General features: G+C 31.9%; 3 protein-coding genes across 5 annotated transcripts; 1 reads left to right on the forward strand and 2 right to left on the reverse strand.

Moving 5' to 3' along the window:
- The first annotated feature begins 2,276 nt into the window (after positions 1–2,276).
- On the forward strand, positions 2,277–4,215 carry LOC137824130 (TMV resistance protein N). 2 transcript variants are annotated; one of them, XM_068629591.2, is made up of 3 exons: positions 2,277–2,840; positions 3,186–3,674; positions 3,854–4,215. In XM_068629591.2, exons 1-3 carry the CDS (start codon positions 2,386–2,388, stop codon positions 3,912–3,914), a joined length of 1,005 nt encoding a protein of 334 aa, XP_068485692.1. In that variant the 5' UTR covers positions 2,277–2,385; the 3' UTR covers positions 3,915–4,215. The 2 variants fall into 2 exon arrangements, with proteins under 2 accessions (XP_068485692.1, XP_090150036.1); XM_090293910.1 differs by lacking the exon at positions 3,854–4,215 and having other exon boundaries at positions 3,186–3,754.
- A 349-nt stretch (positions 4,216–4,564) lies between these two features.
- Positions 4,565–5,966, reverse strand: LOC137824132 (protein translation factor SUI1 homolog). The gene is made up of 2 exons (XM_068629594.1): positions 5,827–5,966; positions 4,565–5,099 (listed from the first exon to the last, which is right to left on the reverse strand). The coding sequence occupies exon 2, from the start codon at positions 5,068–5,070 to the stop codon at positions 4,726–4,728; it is 345 nt and encodes a 114-aa protein (XP_068485695.1). The 5' UTR covers positions 5,071–5,099; positions 5,827–5,966; the 3' UTR covers positions 4,565–4,725.
- A 1,108-nt stretch (positions 5,967–7,074) lies between these two features.
- Positions 7,075–10,573, reverse strand: LOC137824131 (syntaxin-61). Of its 2 annotated transcripts, none has more exons than XM_068629593.2 (7): positions 10,367–10,573; positions 9,847–9,957; positions 9,026–9,143; positions 8,662–8,852; positions 8,039–8,129; positions 7,630–7,695; positions 7,075–7,484 (listed from the first exon to the last, which is right to left on the reverse strand). In XM_068629593.2, the coding sequence occupies exons 2-7, from the start codon at positions 9,909–9,911 to the stop codon at positions 7,374–7,376; spliced, it is 642 nt and encodes a 213-aa protein (XP_068485694.1). In that variant the 5' UTR covers positions 9,912–9,957; positions 10,367–10,573; the 3' UTR covers positions 7,075–7,373. The 2 variants fall into 2 exon arrangements, with proteins under 2 accessions (XP_068485694.1, XP_068485693.1); XM_068629592.2 differs by having other exon boundaries at positions 9,026–9,139; positions 10,367–10,545.
- Between the last annotated feature and the right edge of the window lie 2,545 nt (positions 10,574–13,118).

Raw genomic sequence — 13,118 nt, forward strand, 5'->3', positions numbered from 1 at the left:
AGTTGAAATATGTAATAAATTCTTTATATAACTTTTGTTTATGATAAACAGTTTAATAAAACGTATTAATTGCATAATAGAATTTAATCTGAATGTTTTATTTGCGATATGAATTATATGTTTTATATGTGATTTAAACGATTTAATAGTAGTTAGTTGAAGTTGCACTATGCAGGATATCCTTTGAGTTCTAAAGTTTTGTATGTTAGACTATTTGATAAATGTATTGAATAAGTAAATTTTTACTATTATTAACAATTAAATAAAACCTTGTGAATTATATATACATCATCAATTAAAGAGATATTATATTAAAAAACAAAATGATTTCAATATGTATTTTTTAGAATAACTCTATCTTTTTGTATATGTTTAAAATCTATTTTTATAGACAGATTTGTTTAAACTAAATCTTGTGAATATTTTTTTAAAATATAGTGTGAATATCTCTTAATTTTTTTAAGAGAAATCATTTTAATAAATTGAAAATCTCAAGTACCTTGTTTTAGTATTATGTATTATCTGAAATGAAACGATTTTCAGATTATGTTTTGATTTGTTTTATTGATCCATATTTGTTTTAGTATTATGTGTTATCTAAAATGAAACGATTTTCAAATTATGTTTTGATTTGTTTTATTGATCCATATTGTAAATACTTTTCAATTAGTTTTTGAAACAAAAACAAATTGAAAAATTACAAATTCAAACTTTCTGTTTTGAGCATCTATCATAAAAAAAGTTGAAAATACTAAGCTATTGTAATAATTTAAACTTAACAAATTCAAGTATTAAAAGACAAATTCAAAAACATATATAAAGAAATTGAAGGTGAAGAACAAATTTAAGGCAAGCCAAGCAAGAAAAGTGACACTACTAATCGTGCTGAAAATGCAGGAGCTATAGTGAACATTTAATCTAGCTATTGGAGCGTCTAATCTATTGAGTTGAGTGTTAAACCATTGTAGTTATTCACAATGTGAAGTTATACCCTCGTGAGTTTTGTTTGTGCTCTCTTTGAAAATGTTCTTTGTTTTTTTCAGAGTTCTAGAAGGTTACAAAAGAAAATGTGTAATCAGCAGAGGTGACGTTGTAACATGAAGATGTGATTATACTCGTGGTAACCTGAAGTGATGAAAATATTGTTTAGGTAAACTGTTCAGAAAAGAGACAAAAGAAAGACCTCTCAAAAGTCGATGCTTAGACAAACCCAAATAAGAGCATAATCAAGTGTGTTGATAATTGGAAGCTATTAAACAATTGTTTAAGAGAATTAAATGTAATCCAAATTTAAGTGTTTGTGTTAATCCCTCATTACTCTTGCTGTTCCTCGTACTCTGTTATTTACTTTCCTCTTTTTGTTAAACGATATATTAAACAACCATTTAGATAGTCTGCCTAAACATATATGCTAAACTATCTAATTTATTCTTATTAGATAGTTTATTTTTATCAACTGCAGAAAAAAAAAAGTATCATACTAACCTTATTTTGTAGTCAAATTATCAATTTTTAATTTTAACTCATAAAGTTGTATTTTTTTCATTTATCCTTAAAAAGTTGAAGTCGTTAATAAACATTTTTGTTTATTTTGAGAATATCTGACATATTCTTTTCACATGCCTTTGTCAATTGCATCACACAGTATTACACTAATCACCCGAGAAGTCATCAACTTGATGGGATGATATTAATAATAATTAACTCCATTAACAACCTTTGGATCCATGTAGCAGAAACCATGTTTAATGGGCCCGTGCTGGTTATAATATTGGTCTTCAACCGAAGTTGGTACCCATCAATTCTTGTTAATGTATTTTATTTTGGCTAATGATATGTACCTATATGGATGTTAGGGCCCGAGTAATATTGATCCACGTTGATACACAATGGTTGCCTTGCCTTTAGCTGTCAAATTCTTCAAGTCTTTCTTTCTTCTCGCGTGTGTTCATCCGATTGACGGGTACCTGTGATTGCACTCCGACGCTCAAGTCATTGCTAATGTTTAGTTAGATTTCTTTGATCTTATGAAAAACGTACATTTACCCATTTCAGAAGTTCCTTTAGTAGGTTGACTTGGGTCTTGGCTGTGTGTGCCAAGTAACCGATTGCTAGAGACATGTTTAGTGGTCCGCTTCCTGATATTAAAGGAATGCTCTACTAAATGTCTTTGACTCTTTCAATGGAAGTGAGAACGGTCTATTTTTCACGTGTAACCATGTTTATTTATTTATTTAATGTGCACACCTCGATCGTCACCGGTACAATACATTCACCACCTATATATTTCAGAAAGAGAGTCAAGGAAATCATCATACATATGAGAGAGAGAGTTTCACCATGAACATCTAAGTTTGAGTGGTTGTTTCATTTGATTGTGCTGCTATGGCGCGTTATGATGTTTTTCTGTGCTTTAGAGGGGAAGACACGCGCCTCACCTTCACGGGTAACCTCTATGCTGCTTTGCAGCAGGCAAGATTGAGAACTTTCAGGGATGAGGGAGTGTTGAAGGGTGGCGACCTTGTATATTCCATCATTGAAGCTTTGGAAGCATCCAGGGTTGCCATCGTTGTTCTCTCCGAAAACTTTGCGTTTTCTAGGTGGTGCCTTGACGAACTTGTCAAGATCCTAGACTGCATGAAGACAAAGAACCAAATCGTTATTCCAATCTTTTACAACGTCGATCCGTCCGATGTAAGGAACCTGAGAGGTAGTTTTGCCGATGCCATGGTTGACCATGAACATAGGTTCGGAAAGAACTTTGACAAAATACGAAACTGGAGGTCAGCTTTGACTGAAGTGGCCAATTTGTCAGGATGGTGTTTGGGAAGAGGAAGCAGGTATATGTGACTATCATCAACTCTTTTGTTTTGATCATACTTTTTCAAACATGTTTAGATCAAACACAAAGGAACAATTCTTAATAGATATTCAATGCAGTTTGAACTTTTTAGAGATAAGAAATACAACACTTCTTGTTCCAATCCCACATAGTCATTTAAAAGCATATTCTATCGAGACTTTGTTGGACTTATCGTGCCATAAGCAGTTATGGGATCACTCATAACATATACTTTCACGCACGAGTTGGTAATCTCGACGTGAGAGAGTGTGTTGGACATTACACACGTCGAATAGAGATTAGGATATTTAACACTTCTATTCATGGACTTTTTATTCTGTAGGTTCGGATATGAATATGAGTACATTGAAAGGATTGTGAGAGACTTGACCTTGAGGCTACCCCGCTATACTATTTTTCTGAGTTTTAGTGGAAAAGATACACGCTCCTTCTCGGGTTTTCTCTACAATGCTCTGAGCAGAAGTGGATACCATACCATCCTCAATGATGGGGACCAGAGTTCACAATCTACTGTTGGGGTTATTGAAAAATCAAAACTTTCAATCATTGTCTTTTCTGAAAACTATGCACGTTCTCCCTCCTGTCTTGATGAGCTTTTGAGGATCCTTGAGTGCAAGGAGATGAAAAAACAACTGGTTTGCCCCATCTTTTACAAATTGTTACCGTCTGATTTAAGGCATCAAAGAAATAGTTATGGTGAAGCCATGAGTGAACATGAAACTATGATGGGTAAGGACTCTGAGAAGGTGAAGAAATGGAGGTCAGCTTTGTTTGAAGTCGCCAACTTGAAAGGATGGTACATGAAAACAGGGTACAGTAATAATACTATTCTGTTACTTTTTCTTTGCTTATTTTCATGATTAAGGCTTTGGTTTTTGCAGTCCGTGTTTTGTTTTGTGGCAATTACTTTGTGCAGATATACTTTGATGAGTATCAGAATGAGAATGAAAATTGTATATGCATGAAGTAAAGGGCCTTCTACTTTCGTAGGTACGAATACGAATTTATTGAAAAAATCGTGGAATTGGCCAATAAAATTTCTCGGGTGTGAAGTTGAAGGAAGATTGGGGAAATTATCCATTGAATACATTGCATTGGAAGCCAGAACTGATCAAATAATTCAACAGATTGTTATTCATAGTGGTGGTGTTACAATCAACACTGAAGAAAATTGTCCTTCATGAATATCATACTCACATTCCTTATCTCTCTCTCAATATGGCAAATAGAGGTGTCTATGGACAATCTACTCCCATTAGTTCAATTGAATGTACTATAATTCATAGACTAAAACCCTATTTTCTCTTACTTTTTTAATGTATTAAAGATTCTCATCACTTTTGTTCTAGAAAGTTTGCAAAGGCACTCCGACAATCAAATTAATTCGAGTAAAAGGTGCATGTGAGTTGAGAGTAAAAAATTATCTTTGACAATGGGTCTCCTTTGGTATTTATACCTTTTGGATGAGCTCCCGTCTGTCATGGACCTGCTCGTGAGTCTAAGAGAAGGCCTAATCACGCCTTAATCATGATTTACCACTGACCTAGTTTGATTAGAGTTAATTGTAGATTTACTGTTGTGTTTGGATTAAGAAATCATTCGAATTTATGGAGAATCCGGTAGTACAACTTTCATTTTTTTTACTCTTTTGAAAGTGTTCATAAAAAGGTTGGGTGGATCACTTATCATGATGCAATCCAATTAAAATAGTTTAAATCAAATTTATGCCATTATGATCATCCACCCTGGGATTTTCCTTCATACACAAAGAAAATGACCAAATACTCCAAACATCTTACTTATTTCATAAACAGTGTCATAGTTTAGCTGATTAGTACAAGGTAGTAAGTATTTATGGTTGCTCAAAAACCATGAATCTTGATCTGGTCCTTCCTAACAAGGCCAGCCTGAATGAGGAAGTGAGAAACGTTCTTGCGTTGATCACCTTGAAGTTGGATAATCTTTCCAAGCTCCTTGTCATGCACAACATTGCCATTGCAGCAGAACTCTTTCTTCAGGTCTTTCAGGATCTTCTCATAGCTGAACTCTTTCCTCAGCCCTTGCACTGTCGTCAAACTCTTCTTCCCATTCCTCTGTTGTATGCGGATATGCACATACTCCTTCGCCCCGGGGGCATCTCTATCTGTAGCCTCAGCAAATGGGTCGAAACTGTTACCTGTGATCTGAAAAATTCCCACTTCAACCATATATATTTACCTGCAAATTTAGCAACTACCTGCAACAAAAAATGTGCAAAACAAAGCATCAGCTACATGCATGCCAAAATATATCTCAATACAACAAATCTGAACATCACTACATCTTGTAATCATTATTAACATTAAACACCTCGCACCCTTTTCCTTCAAGCCATGCATATATACCAGAATCTGAAATATAAAGTGTCTTATCCGGTTTCTGAGCCCCGAGTAGACGGCAAGGTAAACGATCATACGGCCTCTCAGTCAAATGTAAAGGTAACAGTCCAGTTAATTAATTAGATTAATTTGGAATTAGTGAATAACTAAACATCATTAAGAATTATTGGACAAGACTCTCGTGATAGAGGTAATGACTTTTCTAGTTCTAAACCCACTAAACACTCCAGTATCCAAACTGACTTGAGCATTGAAGTGTCTTTGCAGGTATCTCACCTTTCGACATACTTGACAGCGAGCAAAGGGAGAAAAGACAGAAGAGAATCGGTAGGAGAGATTCTGTTTCAGATTGTAAGAACATAAAGATTAAAAGGTGTTTCGTATGCTACAGTGATCATGGGTTTCCTTAGTCAACTCTGGACACAAACTAGTTTAACATGTTATCCATGTACTAGGAAATTGTGTTCTATTTCCATGGTTTGTGAAAAGTCGTAGACTAGTGAATACATTAAACATGAAATCGAAATTTTAACTTTATCTAACGCAATATTTCAGACCATGGTTGTTGAGTTAGGAGAGACTAACCTGTGAGAAAGGAAGACTTGCAATGAAAGCAAAGCGAATTGAGAAGAATAGGTAGTGGTTTGTGATATATATAGTGGTGCGTGTGATTGTGTAGTGAAACTATTGCAGAACAAACACTTTTTTGCATCATGCAGAACAGCTTTTGTTGTATGAAATATTCTATAAATGTTTTTGCGTGTAGATGTTAAATATTGACTTTCATGCCTAAAAGTGCAACAAAAAATCTTAGCTCCAAGATTTTTTTTCAATATCTGCAACTAGTCTAACGGTTCTTGATAGCAGAATATAAGGTGCTTTTGGGTGGATGGAGAATCGTATTCTGGATGGGGTTAATAAGTGGTGGTAATTGAAGGCACAGAATCACAACATACTTTGTGTGGTAGAGAACAATGGAAAGAAGAATTTACCTTCAAATTGCATGCTTTGGAGATTCTGTTCCTTTTTCTGGTCTTATGCTTGGCTTGGTTTAGTGTTATAGATAAGATCTCAATTTGCATCATGTTGAAATATTTCATAGCCTTTTAGAAAGGAAAAAGAAAATTATTCTAGTCAAATTGATCATGTTGCAAAGGAATTTTTTTATCATTATGATATTTCTGGATTTTTTTACACTGAGTTATGCTTAAATTTTCTGCGGAGTGCGTTTGGTAGGTATATTTAAAACTTTCTGCTAAAGCATATTATTTAAATTTGAGGTATTTAAGTAAAAAATAATACTATCTAATGATATAAAATTTAAATTATAAACTATAAATTCTAAGTGATTGAAACTTGATATACTTATAAGGACATATTACAGTCACACATAAGTTCCACAAAATTAACTGATCAGATCAGTTTTTTTAAAAAAAGATCATGTTAGCTATAGGCTTATAAATAGATATTTTTTATGAAACTTAATTACAATATATTTCTTCAATCCTAATCTCTCAATTTTTGTGTAAGTTTCAGTATTTTTGTTTGGTTTCTACAAACCAAGACTGAACAGACATAGAATGGCAAATACAGAACAGCCTTCTTGGAGGACGTGTAAAGAAGCTGTCAAAAAATATCATAAGAGAATCATAAACTCTAAATTTTCATATTCATGAAGTTTATTTACTTCTCAAAAAGAAGCTTTTTCCTAATTTACTATTGATGTTCCTAATTTACTATAAACAACTCTTTTTTTTTCATAAAATAGCAAGTAAATAATGGGTTGATTTGTATAAAAATCTGTCATAAGCTGTCTCTATCTTGGTACAGGTATTAATTCAAAACACCATGCTGATGATTGCATGCTCGAGCATATCATCTTAAAAACGAATACAACTCATTTAAATCACATTAGCAGTCATACTGCAAGAAACCAAATCCTCTAGTAATATTTTCAAGCACATTGCTTCCCTTTTCATCATGATAAAAAATTTCACTGCCTTCAACAAACCAAAGAGGCTTCCACTTGATTTCTAAACATATTGGAAGTCCCAGTAATCTTGTAACTTCACAGAAGCTTTAGATCCTTTTTCATGTACAAACAAGAGCATTGACAGCTTTCGTCACAATGACTAGGTGAAGAATACCAAGATAAAGAGGAAAATGAACAGAGCCAGCAAACCCAGGATCATCATGATCTGGCCCTTTGCGCTAGCCTTTTTCATGACCATTGCTACTTTTTTCTGATATCACAAACAAAGAGAGACATTCAGTCAGCTTTCACATTCAACGTTTCCCCCTTCTGTTATTGCTAATTAATGACAGCAATCAGCCAGATAGATCATAAACATTTTAATGAGATAATGGAAATTAGAAACTGAAACTCACTTGGACAAAATCTAGACGATTAGATGTACTGTCCATCTCATTACCCAGTTCATCAACAATCTTCTCCTGAAATATCAAGGTTTGACAAATTTAGAATGAAATTTTTTCCACAAACAAAATAAGGAATTAGAACAGAGCTCTTATTGAAACACATAACTTAAGTGCAACACTGCTGTCTAGCTTCCAACTTTTGAAACAAAACAGTAAGAATAAAAGGGAAGCCCAGTGCATGACAGGACTCCCACCTATTGGGGTTTTGGGATGATAGAAATTTGCAGCCTTGACCCGGCAAGGGGAGAGAGGCTGCTTCTGGGATTTAAACCAGTGATCTCCAAGTCACATGGTACAAACCAGGACTAAGCAAAATGGTAAGATCAAGACAAAAAATCTTCTCAAATGCCAAATCTACCTGTGCAAGGAGCTCTTCGTGTATAGTAAGTCCAACACCTCCAATTCTTTGTATACTTACAGTAAGCTCGTCCAACTCCTCATCCTGTCTCCTATCAGCACCAATAGATAAAATATATGTAAAAAATAAAGTAGAAACCAGATGGTGATTGTTTTTCCAGACTCTTGAGCATTAATACCAGCCTTTATCTGTGTTAAGGCTACCTGAACAGTCTTTCCATTCCCCCATTTTCTTTTTCTTCCAAAGGAAAGAAAAAAGGAATCCATCATTTTAGTTATGATTTCTTGTTTGATAGTAATAGTAGATTCAAATAAAACTCAAATAATTAGCAACGATGAATTCACAAAACAGAAATTTATAATTACATGAGAAGCACAAGAAGCTTATGCTCATGTGTCCACACAATTTCATACAGAGGAGCCCACCTATGTCTCAAAAAGTACAGGGCAGGGGCGAGGGGCGGGCAACATAGGTCAATCAAAAATATAATTTTGCATGATATATCCACTAAAGAGGCTAGCAAAGGGTTTCATCTAGCAGTGCCCAAAATCAAATCAAATAAAAGCAGGGCAAAAGACAAATATTTAATTAAATGTCATATGAAAGAGGGAGAAAATAAGTACTTTATAAGAAGCATCTGCCTGTCCGATTCTGATTCCATGAAATCATCATTATCCTGGGTAGGATATTGGCCAGAGGCAGTTTGATGAGAATTAGGAAGCCTCATTAATTCCCTGTGCATCCCATTTAGACTAGCATTGTTTGTTATATTTGAGCGTTTTCCTGCTTCCACTGCTTTCTTTGCTGTGCTCACCTAATAATGAACTCCAATTATTCACCAGCACCATACAGATAAAAAGAGAGAGAGAATGCAATCTAATGTGAGCTACCAATAGAAAAATACCACACCAACAATTGTACATTATGGTGAGAAAAAAAATAAGAGTGGTCTCCTAACTCTTAATCAAGTTTAGTAGTTACAAACACCTGGCTACGAGCTTCACTGGTCCACCTCCTCCGGTTCTCAAGCTCCACTTCATCAATGCCATACAAAGAAGGATCTCTAGATGCCACAGATATCGCTTTGTCCAATTCATCTACCTTTCTATCAAAAAATCCGTATTTCAGCAGTTTGAATAGGTTGTTTGCAAAAAGAAACAATACTCTAAGATGTGTGACAAAGAGAGGCTAGAGTTAGATCTAGAAGAAACTTTCTATCTGTTTACTACTATGACTTTAACAACCAACAAAGATTGAAAATCAAAATATTTTCACCTCACTCCATTTTCACTCCCCTCCTTCCCCTTCCCTAGATAGCCAAAAGAGAAGAAGCAAACTCAAATTAGGGGAAAAGGGGAGAGGGTTAATGATGATTTTCTCTCCTTAATTATGCCTAAAGAATACAACGGGGAAGAAATAGAGTGAATTAAATAAAAATACATGAATATAATACACTTTATTATTAACTAATGAGCTTTGATACTAGCATTATAATTTAATAAACATGTTTACATAAATTTTGCATCATCACAATGATCACAGAAGCATTTTGGACGGTTCAGTGCAAATTCCTCATTTTCCTTCCTACACTAAAAATATCTGCAATCAAGAAAACAAAGATACTCCTTCCCACTGACCTAGATTGTACTATAATCCAAACATTCCTTGAATGTCTATTTGATAACACCCAAATCCCATGCCTACAAAAGATGGTAGTACCATGCTGGAAGAATGAATAAAACTCATTTAAAACAAAAATTTACAGAACAACTAACTTGTCACTGGTTCAAAATACACAATTGGTATACCTGCCAATCAATGCTTTCACAGCTAGTAAGAACTTCCTTTGAAAGATTGGATCGCTCGCCAGCATCAGCAGCTTTTTCCCATTGCCGAAAAGTAGATTGCAGCTTATCAATCTTACCATAAAATGAAAACTAATCAGCCAATAAATTACATAACATCCAAAATAGTTCATACAGCCATTAATAACATCCCAATTTTTATTTTCTGCTTCAGTTACACATACCACAGTTACAGATCGCAACAGGGTTTTCTTCAAAACTCCAAATTTGTAGACAAAAATAGCATACTCAGATCGATTACATGAGATATTAGAAGCAAAAATATCCCAATTAATAGTTTCAGCTGAGATTTTGGAGAAGAAGAATCACGTAAAATCCGGATCCACTTGTACTAGTAACAGAGAAATCAAGCAGAAATTTGAAGTAGAACGCATGATTTATGTCAAAATAAAAAGTGAAATTAATTTTCAAAATTGAACTTAAAACAAAATCTAGGTAATATGGGGGAAAAGAAAATGCTTACAGATTCTTGAATCTCCTCCTTCACAACATAGAATGGATCTTGAGCTGAAGGCATAGTGTATAGGTGTTTTCCAAATGCTTCACAAAAAAAACACACGAAATTGGGGTACAGTGACACACTCTGCTTCCTCTCCTCCCTCGTTTGCCAACTTCATGTGTTCTTCCTAAAAATATCTATATTGTACAAAATCTATTAAAAAATTGTTTTAAATAAATGCAATTAATTGGATTTTTCAAAGCTTTAATAGGATTTAATCAGTTAAAGAAAAATAAAAGACATTTTCTCAATAATAAAAATATAAATGTTCTTATAAGGTCGAGTTCCTTTTATAGTGACTCTTTTTGTCTTTTATTTCTGGTCTTCATGACTTTCAGTAGAGTGTCTCTGATTGGTTCTTTTTTGTCGAATGAGTGGAGGAAACTTGCAAAGACACTCCAACTATTAAGTTAGTTCGAGTACAATGTACAGATGTGTTGAAAGAGAAAAAACTACCCATGTTGGTTTGCTCAGGTATTTATACCTTTTGGATGGACCTCAATTGTCATGTGTCTTTCATAAGTCCAAAAAAGGATTCAATCGTACCTTAATCACGATTTACGATTAAACTGACTTAACTATGATTAACTATGAGTTTACACATGCTGTGTTTCAATTAAGAGAGTCTTCTCGACTTTTCGATCTTCTCGGCTATCCAGTAAAACATTTACTCCAGACTCAAGTGAAGCAATTTGAATGTCACATAAAGTCTGTGTAAAAAAAAAGTTATTTTTATCTTTAGTTAAATGTTCATCACGAACTACAAACGAATTATTTTGAGAAAAAAAATTGAAATATATAAGAAAAATTGAAGTTAGACGTTTGGTGACTAACGTATTGCATGATGATAACGTTTTAGATCTCAATTGCAAATCCGTTAACTAAATTCGTATTATTTTATATTAAGCAAATAGTATACTTTAAAATATTTTTAACTTGTTGTTTCTTTTTTCACAAAACTGCAATTTACTTATAAAGTCACGAGTATAATACATTTATTGATTTTATAATAACTATAAAAAAAATCATACTTTCTAATTAGTTTGTAAGAAAATTATCCTATTATTCTGTAGATATTAAACTAAAAATAATTAACATTTTTTATTTTTATTAGCTTTGGAGAAGTTGGGAAAAGAGTTTGAGGGCCTTTGCGATATGATAAGGGTAATTTTGAAAAACAAAATACTAATAAAAATAAAAAGGAATGCATTAGTAAAAAATATTGGTGTAAGTAGTATTTAGCATTCTATTTGTAATTGGACTGGAGATGATCCAGTTCCACCCAAGTAAAGAAGGCCCAAAATTATGAACATGCGCTTCTGTAATAATTTTTATGGATTAAATTTAATTTAATTATTTTTAAAATAATTAACTTATATTATTTTATATTATTAAAGTAGTATATCATTAATTTTTTTAAGTATTTAAAATAATTTTAATGTATTTAATTTTTAATTATATATAATAAAAATTTATTTCCTAAAAATCACTCATTCTTTAATTTATAATAAAAAATACCTTATAAAAACTTATTCGATTAAAAAAATTATAAAAACTTATTTTATTTAATTAATATAAAAAAAATATTATCTTGCACCTCTCCAATTTTAATTAACTATCAAAAATTAAAAATTACTCTTTTGATCTCTTTTTATTTATCTCTATTTTGAAAAACAATATATTATTTTCATCGGTCTGTTAATAATTTTAATTACACATTTTCTTACTGTTAGATAAAGAAAGAATTAGGTAAAATAATAATATTTTGTTAATTTTATTTACGCACTATTGTTAGAATAAAAAAAAACTAATTTTTAATTTCTCAGTCACAGATGTAATTAAATGGATGTAAAGTTTTATCAAATTACTATTATGTTAAGATGATAGTTAATACATTTTACTATATTAATCAATTGTATCATCCTATTTATCATATTTTTCAGAATTATGACATAATTAATTATTGGATGCAAAGATAATTTTATTTTTAATATTTTGTTAGCGTAGTATGTTTCATATTTAAATGAGGAGTTGAGTTAGAAATTAATATTATATTTTAAATACTTTTCTTCTATTATTATTATTATTATTATTATTATTATTATTATTATTATTATTATTATTATTATTGTCGTTGTTGTTATTGTTAGAACCTTTGCTACCACTTTCACTAAGTTATTATCATCATTATATTTTTGTTGTTGTCACTATCATTATTCACCTTCATTAAAGCACTTACTACTCTATTATCACCATTACCATTAATCTCATCGCTCATGTTGTTGTCATTGGTATTATCATTATTATTATATATAACAACACATGTTACTATCATCCACATTATCATATCATCATTGCAACAATTATCATTATCATCTTATTCTCATTATTATTATAATAATCTTATCCCTACAACATATCACTATTTAGTCTTTGTCAAAATTAATATTTATCTTATTTTTCTTCTATCATTATTAGAAAATTAATAAACAAAAATAATTTTAAAAATAAAAATAATTAAATGTTATATTAATTAAATTAAATGCTATTTTGAAACTAAATAAATTATTGATATTTAAATTAGTTTGTATTATTGATAAATATCTATTAAGATTTTAACTACTAATTATTTAGATTCTAGAGTTGGCAGTTAAAACTTTTGTAGCTAATTAGATACTCATTTAGAAATTATTTATCAATAATATAAACTAACTTA

Source organism: Phaseolus vulgaris, chromosome 8 (genome assembly GCF_051622355.1).
Source record: "Phaseolus vulgaris cultivar YP4 chromosome 8, ASM5162235v1, whole genome shotgun sequence".
NCBI classification, from domain to species: domain Eukaryota; kingdom Viridiplantae; phylum Streptophyta; class Magnoliopsida; order Fabales; family Fabaceae; genus Phaseolus; species Phaseolus vulgaris.